The sequence below is a fragment of the Centruroides vittatus genome, unplaced genomic scaffold (genome assembly GCF_030686945.1).
Source record: "Centruroides vittatus isolate TY-2023 unplaced genomic scaffold, ASM3068694v2 contig_955, whole genome shotgun sequence".
Classification (NCBI taxonomy): Eukaryota; Metazoa; Arthropoda; class Arachnida; order Scorpiones; family Buthidae; genus Centruroides; species Centruroides vittatus.
This window is the reverse complement of record NW_027122634.1, coordinates 2103756-2125562: the sequence shown is the minus strand read 5'-3', so window position 1 is coordinate 2125562 and position 21807 is coordinate 2103756. Positions and strand designations below refer to the sequence as shown.

The 21807-nt window shown below is 29.5% G+C and overlaps 1 protein-coding gene across 3 annotated transcripts in view; it reads right to left on the bottom strand.

The window, feature by feature from the left end:
• YME1L (ATP-dependent zinc metalloprotease YME1L) overlaps positions 1-21332 on the bottom strand; it is a 39819-nt gene extending 18487 nt beyond the window's left edge. For 2 of the 3 annotated variants that reach the window (XM_067282396.1, XM_067282399.1), the window contains exons 1-3: positions 21106-21332; positions 9409-9543; positions 7482-7641 (exon numbers count right to left, since the gene is read on the bottom strand). In XM_067282396.1, coding sequence (XP_067138497.1) covers positions 7482-7641; positions 9409-9543; positions 21106-21141 — 331 coding nt within the window. In that variant the 5' untranslated portion in view covers positions 21142-21332. The remainder of the gene's footprint in view (positions 1-7481; positions 7642-9408; positions 9544-21105) is intronic. The other variant, XM_067282398.1, reaches the window with a different exon arrangement.
• Positions 21333-21807: the final 475 nt, after the last annotated feature.

Here is a 21807-nt window from a genome sequence, read left to right as displayed (position 1 = left end):
TCTATAGAAAGCTTAACCAGGATAAATTATAACGGATCTAACTGTATTGTGAAGATTGTAATAGATTCCTTGTATAATAGAAACTTGATATTAAAAGAATTTTGGAAATTAAAAGCTAAAGTTAATAACGAAGAAAGGAGAAAAAATAAAACAATTTTTACAGCCGATTTATGCAAAAGATCCAGATTAAGAAGGAAAAAATTACAAACGACAATTAAACAAGAAAGATTAAAAGGTAACAAATTTATTATCAGAGATGACTGTTATATCATAGAAAATAAAATATTCACGTACGACATTAATTTAGATAAAGTAATACAATTAAATCAATTTCTTCCTAAGAAATTGACTTAAGTTCCTCCATTGAGAAATCCGAATAGTGATTCGAATATTTATAATGTTACAACAATAAACCCAGGAAAATTCGTACTGGATGAAAGAAAATCGGAAATACAGATATTCAATTAGTCAATGTAAATTTAACAGTAAATTTTCCTTCTATAAATACAAACTGTAATAATAATAATAAACGTCTAATGGGTTCTGGAATTTCCAAGTCTGTAAGGAAAGTTTCATAGTGTTGCCTAAGCTAATATGAAATTCTACTTCATCATTGGTTTAATAGTGACATGGTTATCTGGAATGCGTAGAAACTAAGGATTTTTACTACGAAAACATACATTGGCAAGGCGCGGTGTATTAGTGGATTGTGCATCTGTCTGGTGACCTATTGCTACTGGCCAAGGAATAAAGATAGACGAGCTATATCTTTTTCGATACAACTAATACTAAGAGGGAATTCCGAAAAAGTAAATATTGTAGTTACCTAGGCTTCACCTATACCAAGTTATGGAGATGAGAGGAAGGTTCATGTGACAGTGAGTTCTAGCAGAGTTCGGAACAATAGTATCGGCATATTATCGCATGAGGGAATTAAAAATCTTATAGGAACTAGGACAATTTAAAGGAGGTACTATAATTACATCATTTTAAAAGTATTAAAAAAATATGACAGTTAACCTTAAACAAAGTTGATATGATATTGTTATGGACGTAGGGATCTTTCCCAATTTATGTTTTGTTCTTGTTAAGAAGCATTAGATCCCGAAATGGATATTACTTCCGTGTGTTGTATATGATTATCAACGTAAATAGCAAATACAAATTTCTTCTCATACAGCAGAATTGTAACTAATTATAAGATATCCAATTTGTTAAAATTTTTGTAATTAAGTTATACAGCATCTTATTTAAAAGTTAAACCTTTCAATAATGAATATATGTCAATGTTAAACTAAATAACTAAGATATATTATATGGAACTAATATGTTGTTATATGATTGTGATTGGTTAATAATTGAAACACCCCATGTAACAGGTTCAATCCTATTACAATAAACATTACTTACTTACTGAATAAAAGAGACTTAATACTCAGTGGCATGTTGTCCATGGAAGCTGTGAAAGTACCATTTCCTTTGTATTTTCTAAAATATAAATACTTATTGTGCAATTATTTTCATATTTTAACGTACTTTGAATTACTTAAAATTAATATTTTATTATAACCGCATTATGTATCTTATTACAAATTTCTATACTACGTGTGAAAAACAATAAGATTGTTATTGTATATTCAAATAAAATTTGTATATGCATCTTCCCAATGGAAGTGCTGTATTGTCGAATACGGGACAGCTTCTATGACGAAAATATTTGGATGGTGTAAAGCAGCCAGATTATATGCATTTGCACATGTGCTTTACAGAGCACCAACTTCAACAGTTTAGCTCGTGGATGCTACACACCAAAATATCGTATAATGATTCCATCCAGGTCTAGCACAGCTTCCCTACCATCAAATGTAAACTGCATGCCACTGTTAATACTTCATGTAATAGAAAAAAAATAGATTATGAAACCTATTCATATAATATGATATCAACAGTATAAGCATTCCATGAGAGTTACTACTCATTCTTTGTTTTATTTAATCTACATATAAATCATGTTTCAAAATTTTTTTCAATTACTTCACATTGGCTGATTAATTACTTTAGAATATGATTCAAATGTCATGAAATGTTACTGCAAGAATTAATTCTTAATTTATATACTTCATAAATTTGCATTAAATATTGAGAAATCAGATGTGATGATGTATTAGAATAAAAAACGAAATTCTAACTAATGTTGAGATTGAAATTTCTGTAGATTGAAACAGATATTATTATTGGCTCTACCAAATATATAGAAATAATTTTTAATTTTAGTAAAAATTAGTTCTTCTAAAACAAAGTGATAGTTAAAGCTATTTCTTTTTATTCTGTATTAAATTTATTCTGTGAACTGTAATATTATTAAATTCATTCTGTAATTTTAATTAAATATAAATAATTTTAAGAAATAATAACTAGGAATAATGCAATGAAAAACATTATGGTCCACAAACAATTTTTGAATGTATATTTAACTTGTCAGACAATAAAAAGTTTTATTATTATTAAATTTAAGAATGTTACATTTTTCATGTTAAAATGAAGCTTTATTATTTTTGCTTAAATCTTATAAATTATATACTGATAATTTTTCTACATAATTCAAGATTTTAGACATATTAGTGAAAACTTTATATAATTCTCTTGACACATATTGTGAAGTATCACTGATATCAACAATTTGATTTGTTATCATTCTTTCAATTTTTCTAAAAAAATAATAGCTGATCATTGCATAATAAAACTTAAAAATTTAAGTTTTATTATGCAATTAATTGCAACAAGATGACTGACATAAACATTAAATAAGACTGAGTACAGTACCAGATTTCATTTAAGTTTATGAAAAAAAATTAGAGATTTAGCAACTTTTCTCACAATACAAAGTCAAAATGCTTTTGAAAATAATTTTCTCAAAATAAACTTTCAGGAAATGAATTGCTGGCTTTTCTCTCTGTATATTTCTAAAAAAAATGTTTATGCAAAACATGATATCTTACATAATAATGAATCATATAAAATGTAATTTATAAATTTGTATATTAATTTCCAATTAGAAATATTTAACAAAAAATTTTAAAAAGTACCTCAAAAAAAAACATTGATAAATTTGCATGATATTTTCATTTACTTTACAACTTTCATATTTGTAAATTTTTGAAGACTTTCTTTTCAAAATTTAGTATTAAAGTTTCACTATTTCAAGATAAAGATATTATATAATATTTCTTGTTTTAAATTAGAATATCATATTATAGTAACTGTAATTTATAAGCAAACCTCTTTCCAGAAAACCCTTTGTAAATCAAAATCTTGTAAACAGAGAGAGCTTTTCCATTATTTCTTATAGTTTGATACGTGAACTTAATTCAAACATAACCCAATCATTCTATGTTTTCCAATTAACATTAAAGTACTTTAAAACACCTATTATCTGGAAGCTTTTTAGGAAATGTATGGCAACTCTGTTAGTGCTCACATCAAATGTTTTCTTGTAAATCAGGAAGGAAAGAAAGATTAAAACAATAGTAATAACAACAGCTAATATCAAATACTACATTTTATGGCCTGTAAGATGCAACCTTTGTTCAAAGAAAAGGCATTAAAATATATATCTATACATATAAATGAGGATGTTTGTTTATTTGCCATACACTGCTAGGCCGTTCGACCAATTGCTATGAAACTCCACAGTTATGTTTTACATACTTCTAACTTAGATAATGTACAGGTACATCCCATCCCAAAATATAGACTGGATTTTGGTAAATCAATTCATTTCTATCTACATTCGATTTGCTGAGTTACACATAGTACTGTCTATTGGCAAAACAATTTAACAAAATATTAAACTAAATATAAGTCTTATAAAAAAGAGGATATTTTAAAAAATATATATATTATATTCACTTAATTACTGCAACAGTGATATAGCATGAAATAGACAGGCTATATCATTACTGAGACAGGTAGCATACAGCACTTGCCTGCATGCAATCGAAGGTGTTACCCTGTGAAAACTAAGTATTTATTTTCCACATTTAACAACTCGGGTTTTTTCATTTCTGAATGGTATGATACATTCTTAATTCTCCAGTAGCCAAGTGCATAAAACCACCAAACTCTGGTAGTTAGTTAATTCAAGAGTCTGAGCATAGCCAACAAGCTGGCCATGTACGGTTTTCTGAGTTTTCTTCATGTTAGTAACACTTAAATAGGATCTAGCTTCCCATATAAGTTTTTCTGCAATGCATCCCTCTTAGCAGATTACTCATGTGTTGCATTGCCATAACCAAATAAACCAAACTAATTCTAACAAGTGATTATTTATTGTGACATTGTTACAATGCCTGGCTGCAATTTCCAATCATATTTTTAATTTATTTAATTTAAAATATATGCTCTCCACCTCAAATTAGTAGTATCTTGCCCCTGTACATCGTACTTTTCCATTAACAATAGAGTCTTGCTGGTCATCTATCTAATAACTTTCAGGAGAAAATTTTTGAATTAAAATAACATAACTTCTGATTCAAATTGGAAATCATAGTATATAGTTAATCGAGGCCTTGTGCCCCTAAGGTTTCCATATCTGATCTCATCCGTCATCTATCTAACTCCATTCTCAAGATTAAAGAGAGATGGATGGCTGACAGTCAGAATTTATAGGTCTACAATTTTTTCAAATTGCAGCCCAATAATTTTTCTATAAATGTGATATTTACAAGAACATACTTCCCACATAGCTTATACAATCTGTTGCAAAAATATAAACACTTTAACATCACATAAAAGTAATTTTTCTTGCATTTTTACAAAGAGTTTGTTTTATTTAAACAAGCTTTATATGAAGTCTTTTGGATGTTAAGGTTAGCAACTTCAATCACATCTGGGGTCATTACAACCTGCCTAACATGGATCACATAACTTTTCAAATATTAATAGTAAGCTTACTATTAATATTTATTAGTAATATAATATTAATTAGTAGTCATTGACCATCTTCTCATCTGGGAGGACGTCAATGACTACTTTTGGTCAAATTACTTCAACCCCCTTCTGCACAGTCCCTTCTTTCTATCAGACTAGTGGTTGGTAGCATTTCAATAGGAAAATTGCATAATACAAGATTATGGTAAGTACAAAATATGTTTAAAGCAGTTTTTGAGGGTACAAAGTTTAAATATTTGGTCTGTTTTTTGTGAAATTTGATTTGTGGGAAGATTATCATTTGATATTTGGCTGCGAATGGTACAATTTCTTAGAATTAACATTAGAAAAAATATATCTTAAATTTTTTAAGATATCATATTTTCACAGCAGAATTGGTGTCTGCTTGACCAATGAAATTTTGCCATTTCGTGCCATCCAAGTATCACAATAAATGTGACAATGGTAGGCGGAAATAACCAAACAATTATGGTTTTTGTTTTAATGTTTGTTATATTATAGTGTTTGATTTATATAACTACAGTAGAGCATCGATTATCCGACTCAATTGGGGACTTGGGTTGGTTGGATAACTGAAAAAATGGATAACCGAAAAGTATGAAAAAATGCATTATTAGTATAGTATATAAGTATATCCATGTAATTTGTATATTAGTATATCTCTATTAACCTACTTCACGTTGAATTTTCATTGATGTTAAGCCTAACAAAATTTTTTTAAAAATAATAATCGTCGCTATTGTATCGTTAAAAATTATTTTATTTTCCACCAAATAAATACAAAAATAAAGACAAAATAAAAAATTAAGCATGGTTTAAATACTGGCCTCCCTTTCATGGTCGAGCCTATGTTGCCAGCTAAACTATGCAAAAATTTAACAAAAATAATATTAAAGTAGCCAAGACATAGCCAAATATTGTAGCGCCACATCACTAATGGACACTTGAATTTGCCAACTAGAATGCGGTCGGTTAACCGATGTGACGGTTGATTGGGGATCGGATAATCGATGCTCTACTGTACAAAGGTTATCTTAGGGTAACTTAGTGAGTAAGGGTTTATCACACTAAGTTACCAATCTAGCACATTTTAAAAATTCTTTATTCCTCTACTGTACACAATTTAAAGAATTTTTAAAATGTGTTAGATTGGTCACTTGGTGTGATAAACCCTTATATACAAGATAACCTTTGTAGTTATATAAATCAAATACTAAATTATAATATAACAGAAGGTTTAAAACCTAAGGTTTGTTGTTATTTTTTGCTTGGGCAATGCCAGGCTTATCTGCTAGTGTTTGTATGTATCACTCTGTATCTTATATCTTAAATTGCAATACATAGGCTAATGAATTCCCAAAGCCTTCAAATAGACTATAGATAACACCTACCTAGCCAAACTCTTGAATAAAAATAATTTTGGTTAATTAAACATAATAATAATGTTACCTTTTTTTTAACCAGAATACAATAAAAAAAATTTTGGGGCTATCTGCCAAAGGCATAACATAGCTTTTTCCCATAAATATTCTATGCTAAAATACAGATGTATCATACATTCTTACATGCTATAAAATGTGATATATCATAAATCACACTGTCTTGATTCAGTTTGAACATCTCACTTTAAATCAAAAATTCATTTTTCTGTCTTTTATAGTTTGCATTAATAAGGAATTACTACAATTGTCTTTTCATGTGTATTTGAGTAAAATAAATATAACAAAGAAATTATGTAATTGTTCATATTTAGTAAGACAATTTATTGACTAATCATTCATATATTACATTTTTTAAAAAAATTTGCTAAGTATTTTAATTTTTATATAAAATAATTTCTTTTAAAATTTGGTGTATTATTTATGGAATAAAAATGGATTAATATACAGTATATACATTAAAGTTAAATTATTAAAAAAAACAAGTAAATAACTAATAAAAATTTTATATCATTGCAAAATAAATGGCTAATATGTTTTAACTAGTTGTACCCAGAAAAATATTTTCTGTAAAAAATCATTGTTAAATTACAAATAAATTTATTTAAATAAAGTTTACTAATGTAAGAATTATAAAATATCTTGGTATAAAACATTTTTTGTATAAATATCTCCCTAGTTAGGTATTTATTTTTGCATGCAAATCAAATCAATGATATTTCATTAAATGTAGTTTTTCATTTCTTTCTTGCCTGTCTATAAGCATTCTTCACTTAGGCATCATTTAACTCAAAAGAATCAGCATTGGTTCTCCTGACCAGCAATTAATTTACAATAATCTTTCCATTAATAACATAAAATTAAATCATTTAAAACATGAACAATTAAATATCTTACTATCAATGTATACTGATTAGCTAATTTAGAATAATTTAAATAAATATTTTCATTATTTTATGCTAGTTTAGAACCATAACATTTATAGTCACACTAACCAGAACTCTTTAGTATTCATAACTCCCAAATGTGTAAATTGATTAGTTATGATTTTTTTATTTACATATAAAATACATACTATAGAACATTACTAACCTGTTTTATTTTCAAAAAAACTAGATGATGATTTATAAGATACCAACCATGGTAAAGGTTGTTTAACTGATGATTTGAAATTATTTAAATGATTTAAACTCTGAAGAACATTGTCACAGCATAGTTCCAGGAAATTCTGACTAGTGCAATTCCTTAATGCCTTTAAAAATAATTGAAATCAATTTAAATTCTATGCAAAAAGTATATACTGTAAAAATTAAAACTAAAATTACTTACATGTTATTTACTAAGTTTTAAATTTCAGAATCTATTCTTTATAATTTTTTAATAATAAACGAATCTTACTTTTAACATTAAACAATTTTTTAATAATTATAAAAACATGCAATTTTAATTAAAATGAAACTTTTTACTACTAAAAAACTACTTTAAATAAAATGTTATATCTAATGAGTTCTTTTGTTAAAAAAATTAATCATTAAAAAGAGAAAAAATTTTTGAAATAATAGCATGCTATATATTTTAAAGATACTAATGATTCAAAGAGTTATATTTATTTAAAAAAAGCAATTAAAAGTCGTGTATTTAGTAAAAAAACTTCAAAATTACAAAAAGTATAAAATGTCCATGAATTACTCATTGAAAAAAATCATTAAAGAAGAGATTACTAAAAACCTTTAATAAACTTAAAACATTATTTACATAATACTTCATAAATAATTTTTAATTTAGCATTGATAATTATTTTTAGTAAAAATTCAACAAAATATATACAAAAATATTTTATTGGTATATATACAAACCCCATTAAATACAAAGTTGAAGGGATTTAAAAATTGGCAGTTTTATTAAGTAAACTTAGCAACAAATCAACAGTCACACCATCAAATAGAAAAACAAAATTTTCTCCCAGTTATTTCACTATGCTTTATCTTGTTTAGATATACTGTATTTTAAAAAAATAAACAAATAAACTATATGTTACTCCAAATATGCACTTTATTGAGATAGTGGTTTAAAGAAAGAATCAATGTTCATTTTTCAATATTGGCTAGATTTGGGAGAATGATGATTTAAGCTACTGGATATAATAGATTGATCTAGCTACCAAATTTATTCCAAGAGCTGGACAAGCATAAAACTTAACAACTTCAAAAATAACTTATTTATTTGGTTTTCAATGAAAAAGGTTTGTTTTTAATTTTAAAATTATGACCTAATTACAGTATTTAATATGCCAATTCAGTTGTTTTATTATTTCCATTATTAAAACAATAGCAAAAACTATTTCATAACACTACAGATTTTTAATTGAAAATCTCCCAATCCTATAAACTTCCTTGACAGTGAGATGACCTAGGCAGTTAAGACATCAGCCTATCATTCTGGAGGACCTGAGAGCATATCTGGACAATTTTTTTGGTGTGGTATGTCCAAGATATGTTGGACCCCATCCCTCAAAACCCAGTTGCCCTAATGTAGTCCTGGCCAAACTCACGATAGGCCTCCTTACAAGTTAATGCCCACAGGACACAAACAGTAAACAAAAAATTTCCGATTTCAGATGACATGTCAACTGTCTCTGTGTCAGCATTGTAACAGAGTACATGAATCTTGACATCAAAGAAATTAACTTCCGTGTGGCTTTCTTGATCCAATTTTAGCATTAATCCATATTTGTTATTATTGAATACAGATTGAAAAATTAAAATAAAACTAGTAAATTTTCCAATCTTTTCCTAATTAAAATTCCTTTTTTTTATTTATATTGTGTCTCATCTTCTATTTCCATCTTACCTATGAATTAGTGGCCACATAATGTGGGAAGTTTATTGAATTTGCATTAAAAAATTTTTTTATCCACTCAACTTGGTTTCCTCCAACATTAAATTTTGAGTGCACCACTAATATAAAGTATATACTTTTCTAATAATTAGTATTAAATTTGTCTTTATAATATAATTACCTCATTTAAACTTTCAATACATAGGATAGTTTCTTTTTTCGATTTAGACTTGCAGCTCTTACTTTTATTAATTTCATGACGTTGAACTCCAGATAACAAAGATGCAAAATGGCTGAGAGGCAGAAAATTCTGCTGCTAAAAATATTAAAAGTAATTATTAATAAACTATATATTTTTATACAATTTTATCATTTTAATAACTAGTGTTTCAAGGCTTAAAAATTTGGAAAATTAAGATTTTATAGAGCTTAAAATTAGGCAACATAAAACAAATTTAAAAATAGTCAAAATTATCACTTAGAGGAAGACATCAATAAAATATAATGACAAAAACTATCTACAGTATATTTATTTGATAAAATATCTTCTCATTAATGAGGAAAGGAAAGATAAACATAAACTCCCACTAAAACACCGGATTGTAAATAATTCTTCACCCAAAAACCTAATAACCGGTGCCAGTCCACTTAAATTATATGGCAAACGTTTTCGGACACTTCACTGCGCCCTTCCTCAAGCCTTCTGATCTTCTTACAACGAATTTTCAAACAAACGAAGTCATATTTCCGTTACGCACGTGCCAACCGAATAAAATTTAAATTAAAAAATCAAAAAAATTAAAAAAACTTAAAAAAAAAAATTGAACAACTCAAATTCCAACGGTTCAACTAACTTCCATAAACGAAGCTTCCTCCGAACATTCTACTGTTTTTCTATTTACAAATTCCTACATCGCTCCGCCCTTCCTCTAACGAGTGATGACGTAAGCAGCTCTACGTCATTGCTAAACGTCGCACTTTTTAACTAATTTCAAAAATGCTCCTCCACTCTTTCAATAAAAGATCGTCATCCCGTTTCCTTTCTTTTACTCTGTCTCGTCTTTTTGCAGCAGGGCCTGCCAAGCCATCGATAATTTCATCTCATCTTTTGCGTTAATAGGCTGTGATGAACGGAAGGCCTTATAGATTTCTATTTGTTCCAGCCATCTAATTTGCTCAGCATGCTTAGTGGTAGCAAGCAACTTCGCTGCCCCGAAGTCCGGGACTATTTCCGGGTCGGACGCATAAATCGCTAATGAGGTGGTGGCTCTCCCATGCTCAATATCTTTCTGGTGTTCTCTCTCAATCTTACTTCCATCGCTCTTTTCGTGGATCCAATGTAGACCAATTCCTCATTGCACCTATTATCTGTTAGTGGGATAGCGTATACCCCAGGAAGGTTTATTCGGATGGCACGTGCGTAACGGAAATATGACTTTGTTTGTTCGAAAATTCGTTGTAAGAAGATCGGAAGGCTTGAGGAAGGGCACAGTGAAGTGTCCGAAAACGTTTGCCATATAATTTAAGTGGACTGGCACCGGTTATTAGGTTAAAAGGAAAGATAAAGTTAACATATTATCTAAAACTCAATTGTCCAAAGCCTGATTAACCAAGATTCCAATTATCCAAGGCAAACCTGTAGGCAAATACCCTACTTTTCTTATAATTCATAAATGCACTGAAATTCTGTAGTAGTTTTAACCTTCAACTGTACAGAGTAAATGGTTGATGTTGAGGTAACTGCATAATATGGTAGCACAGAAAGAACAACTATAAAACAAAAATTCTAAAGAACTTTTAAAGTTTAAAATGATAAAATGTATTACAAAATTTGTTTCTGTAACTTTTTATCATTTAACTTCAACATGAGACAAACCATTCATATTAACATGCAATTACAATGATACATATTTTTATTATTAAAACTATTATATAATAAAATCAAACAATTGCCAGATTATATTGAACAGTAATATATTAGTTAATCTAATCCAGCAATTATTTGGCTTTATGCATTACATACGCTTCAGGTAGAAAAAATTTGATCCTATAATAATCACAAATGTAAGACAATTAGAACAATTTCTGAAAAAGCAAGATATTTCTTATTTTCCTACTACAAAGTAGGAAAAGTAATGTGAATACAAGACCTGTAATTATTAACTAAAGATTATATTTTGAAATTAATCAGAATATTTTTTCCAATTATAACACATTGTTGTTATAACAAAAAAATTCTAATCTAATACTGTTGCATTTTATATACATATATTGTATATATTAGTGAGGTACAGATAAGCAAATTTTTGATACTCATAAAATAAATACCTACACCCATGTCCGTAATTTAAAGAATTTACAAGTACACATATTTGCTGCTACTGTAAAGGAACAAACTGCACGTAGAAATGCTGTATGGTAACTTCTAATGGGAATGATGTAAGTATATGCAAATTTACAGATAAGGGAATCAGTATAAAAGCATTTTCTGCCAGGCATTGGCATTGTTAGGTCATTACTGTGTTTTATGTGAAAATGTTATCACCTTTTAACTGCAAAAGATGATTTTTAGGCAGTAATTATGGCCAAAAAAAAAACATATTGATGGCACTATGCGTGAGGATTATTGGAAGATAAGAATCTGGCCAAACTCAGACTGAATGTTCCACCAAGCATTATCTGTAGGCACCTAACACTTACCTCTAGAGCCAAATTGGTATGTAATTCATTTAGTAATTAGCCTTAAACTAGCCTAATAGAGTTTCGGCATTTGGTTGGTGTCTAGTCTTGTTATATATTGCATTTAGTAATGTTGGTAATTAAGCTAAAATTAATATGTAAGTGGATTAACTTCTGCTTAGATTCTAAATAGTACAAGCAATTATTTATTGTGACATTGTCACAATGCCAAGCTGCAATTTTCAATTACAATTTTAATTTATTTAATTTAAAATACAGTAAGACCTTGTTTAACACTACCTCAATATAATGCAGTCTGCTTGAAACCTAAAAAAACTCAAAATTTACACCAATTCAAATTATCTCGGCATTTTGTTGATTTGTATATAATACAATTATTCCCAAACACAAACCAATCAACAAAAGGCGGCAATTTGTCGTAACACTGCACTTTCCTTAAATCTATTTGATGCAATTTTGGAAAAAATATATCTTTAACAATAGTCATGTTGGTTAACTATCTAATACCTTTCAGGGAAAAAGTTTAGAACTGAAATAACTTGACTTCTGGTTTGCATCAAAAATTCATATATATTTAATCAGAGCCTCCTGCCTCTAAGGTTTCCATATCCAGTCTCAGATTTCATCTATCTAACTCCATTCTTGAGATTAAGGAAAGACAGTCAGATGGACGACAGTGAAAATTTATAGGTATACAATTTTTTCAAATACAGCTCAATACTGACAACATACTTGTCTGTTAGAGTACAGCTATGAGTTGGAATCCCACTTCTTCCAGATATATAAAAATTTGATTAATTCAAGTTGAGTGAGGTTTCTAATATAAAGTAATACATTTATCTATAGTTAAATTTTTCTAGTCATTAATTTTTTAGCTTAATTATAATGTGATAATTTTCAGTAACTTTTATAAATTTATTTAATTATCTCCAAATTGTTAATTTGTTGCATTTAATACACAAATTTAACAATGGAAAAAGTTTCATTTTCGCACATTAATCCATGTATATGACCCGAGTTATATAAATAGTAACTTTTATTTTTCACAAAAATTAACATTATTTCTGACAATGAGTCTTTTTTTATCATCCAACCCACTGTATCATCATTTTTTGAATTTAGAATGATACTTAGCACATATCAGAACAGTTTAGAATTTGCCCCAAATCTTGACAAACTTGTATATACAGTAATAAAATTAAAATTTAAAAATATATAAAGATAATAATAAGAAAACACATATTTTAACATTTGTAAAACTGTAGCTATTTCAAAAAAATTACAAGGAAAGCAAGAAAACATTAAAAAATTATACAACAAAAAACTTTAAAACACATACAGAATTCAATATATATATACTTGTTATTATTGACTCTCAAATTGGCAGAATGCCCAAAACTGTTAAAAGTTTTTTTTCTCCTGGAAAGTTTAAATTTTAAACATTAATACAGTGGAACCTCACTTAACGAGTACCTTGCATAATGAGTGTTTTGCATAATGAGCAAAACAAATTGTTAAAAAATGGCTTGCTTAATGAGCGATGTTTCTCATAACGAGTGACCAGGAGATCGAAAGTCCTGGATTGTGTGCATGCTCCATCAATCTGTGTTTAGCACTCGTTCTGCTAGCATCTTAGTGTTGCTTGTAATCACACATTTTTCCAAACTTGTGTTCACACGTATTACGTATAAACATCAACAACCATCGCCCATTATATAATAAACATGCCAAATAATATGCCAAATTCTTGGGCTATGTAAAGACTATAATTAAATATTAGGAATTAATTAATTTGACTAGAGATAGGCAGTTATGCTGCCATCTTGTATTAAATTTAATGACCAATTCCAAATTAAATTTTAGAAATGTCTAAATTAAAAATTAATTATTTATAATTATAACACTAAATGAGATGGAAGCATAACTGCCTACTTCTAGTCAAATTAATTAATTTCTAATATTTAATTATAGCATTTACATAGCTCAAGAATTTGGCATATCATTTGGCATTTTTATCAGACATATTATATGTGACTTTTTCTTTTCTGCAAATTGAGTTTGTATTCCAGGTTGGTTCATTCCGCGCTAGAAGAAAAGACGATGATGACTCACGCTCCTTAACAATGTATATTGTGTAATTTTCTTTGAATAAACGTTATACATATAATATTTGAGTATTTTTTTTCTGGCGTGGAACGCATTATCGTATTTTACATTAATTTATATGGGAAAAATTGTTTTGCTTAATGTGTATTTCACATTATGAATATGATTCTGGAACAAATTATGCTTGTTAAGCAAGGTTCCACTGTATTTTTATAAACACTGCACATAATCAATATGAAAATATTTGCTTTCTTGTAGTTTCTCTTGCTGTATATTCGCTACATTTGCAGTGTTTGTTTACATATTTATCCAATTTGAGTGGTTGAATTTAACACTTTTATGTATAAAAAATTTACTTAAAGTGTATTTTGAAGTTGGAATATTTTTCAATTTAATTATATTATTTAATTTTAATTCATACTAATTTTGCAATATTGTATTTTTGTACGCACAGATAACTTATCTTAAAACAAACACATATAAAGCAAATTTTATTGTTACCCTGGCAAAACACTATTGTCGCAACATTAATTTTCAAGTGATAATGCAAACAAAAATTTTACCAGAATTCATTAAACTAAACTGTAAATTACCTTCACAACCCTATTTCCAATAATGATTTTATTATTCATGTCAAAAAATATAAAAAGCAAAGTAGTACTGTAATAAATGTTCTATTTTGACTATCCACCACACTGGAATGAATAAATATCTACTTGTCTTAACCTAATAACCAGAGTGTTAATGTTCTATACTTGCAAACATTTTCGACACCCCTTCTGGGCCCTTCCTCAGGCATCTACATACAATCAAATTAAAATCATTTACATCATTAATTTATTTTTGGACTGCAATTTGAAAAAATTGTATATCTATAAATTCCCACTGTCTTTTCCTTAATCTCAAGAACAGAGTTGAAGATAGAGACTGGATATGAAAAGTTTAGGGGCCCTATTACCTATATACAAACTTCCGATACAAACTGGAAATCACATTATTTCAATTCAAAACTTTTCCCCTGAAAGGAGTTAATAGATGACTGACATGACACTATTGCTAACAGGGAAAGTATGATGTACAGGGACAAGACACTACTAATTTGAGGTGGAGAGCATATACAGTCGAGTCTGCATAAGTCGACACTCGGATAACTCGACACCATCGGTTAAGTAGTCATTTTCTGTGGTCTTAGCCAACTTACATAGGCATTAATGTTAAAAAAACTCCAGTTTACTCGACACCGTTTAACTCGTCACCACTGGATAAGTCGACATACTTTTGCTGTCCCACACTCTGATAAGTTGTCACTCTCTCCTGAAAAAATGAATTCACTCCGCACGTGTGGTGCAAACTCATTTTTTTCAGGAGGGGGAGTCAATTTATTAATATATATATATATATACATATCAATAAAAATGCATTAACATTTTATGTATTTTTATGTATAAAATAATAACAGATAAACAAAAAGAAAATACTGTATACAATCTACATCGACATCACACCAGAATCCAATTTTGCATTTTCTCACGCTAGAGGCATTAAGAATCCTTAGACGTTACTTGCCAACAATTGACAATTGCGAAGATATTATCAAGGCTTTCGTGATCGTTGAAAAAGAAAGTCGAGACAGTTAAGTGCTCAAAACAAACAACACGAAACAAATTTTTTCAGTTTTTCATCTACAAAGTAATTGTAAATGAAGAACACAACGTATTGTAAGCCTATACTACTGTTTAACGCACTATTGTATTTTGCTAATTGTAGTTTTATGGTTTTTTTTCCAACTTCGCTTAGTCGTCACATTGGATAACTCGACACATTTCCACTTCCCCTTGGGGTGTCGACTTATGCAGAGTCGACTGTATTTTAAATTAGATAAATTAAAAATATGATTAGAAATTGCAGCCTGACATTGTGTCCATATCACAATAAATAATTGCTCATTGTAAATATATTTAATTCTATGTAACTTTATTTAGTAAATTAATTCAAAATATTATAGTTTAGATATTTTGATTGCCTATTAATCCTTAACTCCATAAATTACGCAACCTTGACCTTGACACTAAAAAAATCATTAATACAAATTTTCGATAAAGCAAACTAACTACTGTTCCCCTTGTGATTCATATTAATGTGAGTTGGTTGGATTGCTCTTAACAGAACATAACTTGTAATGGCACGTGCCCTGCAATAAATTGCTAGAATGGAAATAAAACCTTTGCATAATCCACCCCATCATATATTCTGTCCCTATTATCTATTATTCCATTGGAGTGTAAATGGTTGCTTTAGCAGCCATTTATACTCCAATGGAATAATAGCTGCTTTATATGGAGCAATGGTTCCATAAAATTGGCTTATAGCTTCACCCATACACCTTCAAATTGTCTTTTAAACACAGATAAACTATGGGATATGTGCAAAAATGCAGTAATTATCATAAAGAAGTAAAAAAATTTAAGTTGTAAAATTTCATGCAAAGTGCATTTTATTTCCCTTAAATTTTTGTATCTTTGATTTAAGTAGAAATTTTAATTATTGTTATAGTATTTATTGTAATATATTTTTTTAATACAACATACATATATAATTATCAATTCTAACAACTACTTATCTATAATAAGCATGGCAATTATCAATACACTTTGGTATTAAACATCTTTATTCAAAAATTAGTTTTTACTTCAAATAACATTAATTAGAAAAGACTGCTATATAAATAAATATGAATGGCAACTGAAAGCATAGTAATCAGAAACTAAGGCATTTTCAACTAGAAATTTTATTGAAATTATTAATAATCAGATTTTTTATTATATAAATAAAAAACTATTAATTTAATTTTTATCATCAATTATTTCTGTAATAAGTTTATAAATATACTAAAAATTGATAAAAATCATATAATGTACACCTAAATAATAGAAAATCTAAACTGGATCTAGAATAAAGTCATCTTTCTTATTTCAGCTCATAAAATATATTCTTTATTAGTTTATAAAAATACAAAAAATCAATGTTGTATGTTGATTAAAACTATGAACTTGGGACCATAATGATATAATAGTAATGCTTACTTCAGGATACCAAAATTATCAATTAAAAAAGGAAAGATAATTCAAACTGAAAAAATGTACAAATAATAATCACATAGATAATCTTTGCTTTATTCCAGTAGTCTATTACAAATAAGGAAGCACATTATACCAAATGTTGCAAAATGACAGACACCATAGATTGAACCAGGACTCCTGGAATTTATGGCATACCATTAACAAATGACAGATTTGGAAAGGATATACATAGGAGCCACAAAAACCAGGACCTATTCTGAGCTCTTCTGATAACTCAACAAAAGCAATACATGAGACATATAAAAATGAATAACGAACCTACTGGAACTGGTATAATAAAGAAAACAACACCTTTCTTAAATTCCAGCAAAAGTTTAACTATATAAAAACGTTTTCAACTGATTTCATCAGTCTTCTTCAGTTACTCGAACAAAAAAAAACAAAAAGAACGAACCAAATTCAAATTTACAAAATCACGAGAATGGAAAGAATTCTCGTGATTGCGCAGACTATGCAAAAACGATGTACCGAAAAAACGGTAAAAAATGCAAATTCTTGACAAAAAAATGCAGATTCTTGACAAACTATATATAATATCACAATCCTACGTTATCCAATGAACGATTTCCAAGCAGACGATAGCCCATCTGCGTCCCTGTGGTTGATGCAATGGGATGTTAATTGTGCCCTATATATTTCTAATTTCTCCAAGTGTCTAACGGCCTGTTTAGATCTAGTGGCTTTTATGATGGAAGCACTATCCCAGTGTACCGTGATCTCCTGTTGCTTAGCAAATGCTGCTAGGACTGTGCTGTCAACTGTCCTCTTAACCGATTGCTTATGCTCTTTTATTCTTTGCTGTAAACCACACAAGGTGGCCCCAATGTACACTAGATCGGATTTAAAACGTTGGTCCCTGATTGGAATTGAGTACACTCCTGTTAGCTCATTTGGTTTCTCTTTCCTCTTATCATTCCTTGACAGACGGTATACTGTCGGGTTGCGTCTATATATTATGCGTAAGTTCCTTTCTTTGGACACCTTCTTAACAATACTTTTAATTAACGGAATATAGTCCATGACCACTGTTTTTTTTCTGTTCAGTTCTGTGTTGTTGATGTTTATGTTTCTGTATATCCGTAATTAGATGGTTCACTACCCTTCTCTGATACCCAAACTGTGTTGCTACGTTTCTTAGACATCAGAGAAGGGTAGTGAACCATCTAATTACGGATATACAGAAACATAAACATCAACAACACAGAACTGAACAGAAAAAAACAGTGGTCATGGACTATATTCCGTTAATTAAAAGTATTGTTAAGAAGGTGTCCAAAGAAAGGAACTTACGCATAATATATAGACGCAACCCGACAGTATACCGTCTGTTAAGGAATGATAAGAGGAAAGAGAAACCAAATGAGCTAACAGGAGTGTACTCAATTCCAATCAGGGACCAACGTTTTAAATCCGATCTAGTGTACATTGGGGCCACCTTGTGTGGTTTACAGCAAAGAATAAAAGAGCATAAGCAATCGGTTAAGAGGACAGTTGACAGCACAGTCCTAGCAGCATTTGCTAAGCAACAGGAGATCACGGTACACTGGGATAGTGCTTCCATCATAAAAGCCACTAGATCTAAACAGGCCGTTAGACACTTGGAGAAATTAGAAATATATAGGGCACAATTAACATCCCATTGCATCAACCACAGGGACGCAGATGGGCTATCGTCTGCTTGGAAATCGTTCATTGGATAACGTAGGATTGTGATATTATATATAGTTTGTCAAGAATCTGCATTTTTTTGTCAAGAATTTGCATTTTTTACCGTTTTTTCGGTACATCGTTTTTGCATAGTCTGCGCAATCACGAGAATTCTTTCCATTCTCGTGATTTTGTAAATTTGAATTTGGTTCGTTCTTTTTGTTTTTTTTTTGTTCGAGTAACTGAAGAAGACTGATGAAATCAGTTGAAAACGTTTTTATATAGTTAAACTTTTGCTGGAATTTAAGAAAGGTGTTGTTTTCTCTTTATAATACATGAGACATTTGATAAGTCTCTTTAGCAAAAAGCAGTTAACAAACCTTAGACAAATCACTATTTTCTGCTCCAGGATAAGAGGTTTTGCTACAGGTAATCAGTTGAGATATGTCTGAGTTCCACACTATCAATAGCTGTAATGCTTTAACCAATCACAATTTAGTTAAAATTGTCTTTTTGTCACGTAACTGCAATCTGCCATTTTTCAAGCAAAGCACATGTTTTTAGTATTGTCGTGTACCAGCATTAGCCAAATTTTTTTGGGTTAAAATGTTATCAAAGAAGGGACAATGCAGCAAGTGAACTACAAGTCATCAGTTTGAGATATTAGTTAAAACACTTCGGCTATAGATTTTCTCGTAATTAATTATGTAAGTGTAATAGTAATGGCTTCAGAAGATGATCAAATTCTTTCTAAGATTCCACCATGCCAAAAAGTCTAGGAGCTACCACTCTTTTGGGGGATGAAACTTCAAAACTGCTAATAGTTTTTTATCTGGCCAGAGTGTTCACTTTTAGCATGAAGGTCATGTTTCAGTTTAGTAGGGCCGCGTTTCTTTATGCAGCGAGAGTGTAGCGAAATGACGTCACGAGCAGTGTTGGCCAATTAGAAACCAGTTTCAGTGTGTTCGCTGTAAAGCGCTTCTAGAGCGCTGCATAAAGAAACGCGGCCTAGGTCAGGTTCTTAAAAGGTAGTCTTTTATTCAGATAAGAATTACACCTCAATGCAAAAATTTTAACAAAAATTCAATATTCCAACGTTTTCTGCCAATGAAATAGTGGCCGAAAACATTTGAATATTGAATTTTTGCTAGAAATTTTGCAGAGGTGTAATTCTTATCTGCATGTACAGTTTCAGTTTTCTGGTACAGTTGGAGTTTATTGTTTTAGTCTTTTATTTTAGATTGATATGTTCTTCACTTACAGAAAACAGGTATGATCCTTAGTTCCCCTCTACTTTGCTGCAACGTTCCAGTCACCTTAGCTTCATTTTTCATGAGTGATCTGTTCATCTGTTCCAGATATGTCAGGCTCTGTCCCTCGGTTCTTACTATGGGCCAGGCCCACAATACATACAGTGAGGACAGATCACCCATGATAGACAGGGAAAAAAAACCCACTTAGGTCCCACAGAGCAGAACGAGTTTATAAAAAATGTCACCTCAGCAACAGCCAATCAGTATAGTTAAGGTTAAAAGTACTTCAATATTTATATTCTTGGTACGTTCACAGCAAAGCTTTTATGAATTATAAAAAAAGTAGCATGTTCACTTACAGGTTTGCTTACAGTAATTTCTTTTTTGCTCTTTCCACTCTGTGGGCACTAAGAGGGCCTCTTATAGCAAGCTGATTATGGGTTTGGCCAGGTCCACAACGAGGCAGTTGGGTAGCGAGAGACAGGCCCAAATTTTTCAGGGATTGGATTACCCCCAAAAAAGTCCTGAAGATTTTTCAACCCATCCGGATTCAATCCTGGGTCTCCCAGAACAGTAGGCTGCCACCTTGACCACTCGGCCATCTGGTCGGCCTACAATAATGTGGAACCTCAAATAATCGGCACTTAGATAATCAGGAACCACTGTATTTCTTGCATTTCTTTTCTATAATATAAGTATATATACTGTACACAATACCTCTAAGAGACTGTTATTGCTATCTAACAATATGGTTTTCCTCATAGCAAAAATCAGGATTTAGAATGATTCTCTTTAATCTCATTATGCATAATCGGTGGAATTCATATTGTATTCAAGAACTTTCATATCATTAAAATCTGTTTAAGATTAGCAAAGATTGTGATGAATTTAATAATTTGATTTTCACAAGTTTTCATTAGTTTAAATTATAAATTTCATGAAACGCTTGATCTTATCAAATACCAATTCTAATAATGTAATAATAGTTGAATCATAACATAACCATAGAATAACTTGCATGTAAGATCTCACCTGAATTTGCCAAATTGAATTACTAAGGCTAAACATTGAATTGTACAGTTAAGTCCATATAGTGCAATATATATATATATATCGTAATCACTAATTTTCGATTTAAGACGTATTATTTCTGTCTCGGTAATTCACAAATATCATATCATCCTAGTAAAAGGAACATCAAACCGATAACGAAAACTTAGAAGATGGTGTTGATCACTCGGATGGAGAGAAAAGGAGCCACCTACTAAACTGAAAATAATAAAATTTTATTTATTTTAAAATATAATTTTGAAAACAATTCCATTCAATATATTAAAAATAATTAAACTTTTATAATTTAATTTTAGAAAAAAATATTATTTATGAATAATCTGTCATAAAAATGAATTATGTTGATATGATGTAATTTTTATAAACCATTGCATATTTCTTTTTAAACGCAATCTTAAGTCATATGAAATAATGTATTTATAATAACTTTTAATAACTGTAAATAATTTGTTTGATTATCAAAATTAATTTTATTATTTAAAAAAATTTAAGAAACCTCTCAGGGATTCTATCTATCGATTTATTATCGAAGTTATTTTAAGTTTGGGTTTTCTCTTTATCGATCTGATGATTTCTTAATATAGAAATAGTTATAAAGATAGATTTTTGGTCAATAAAATAATATGTAAACAATATATTGTTGGAGTCATACGTGCAGACTTT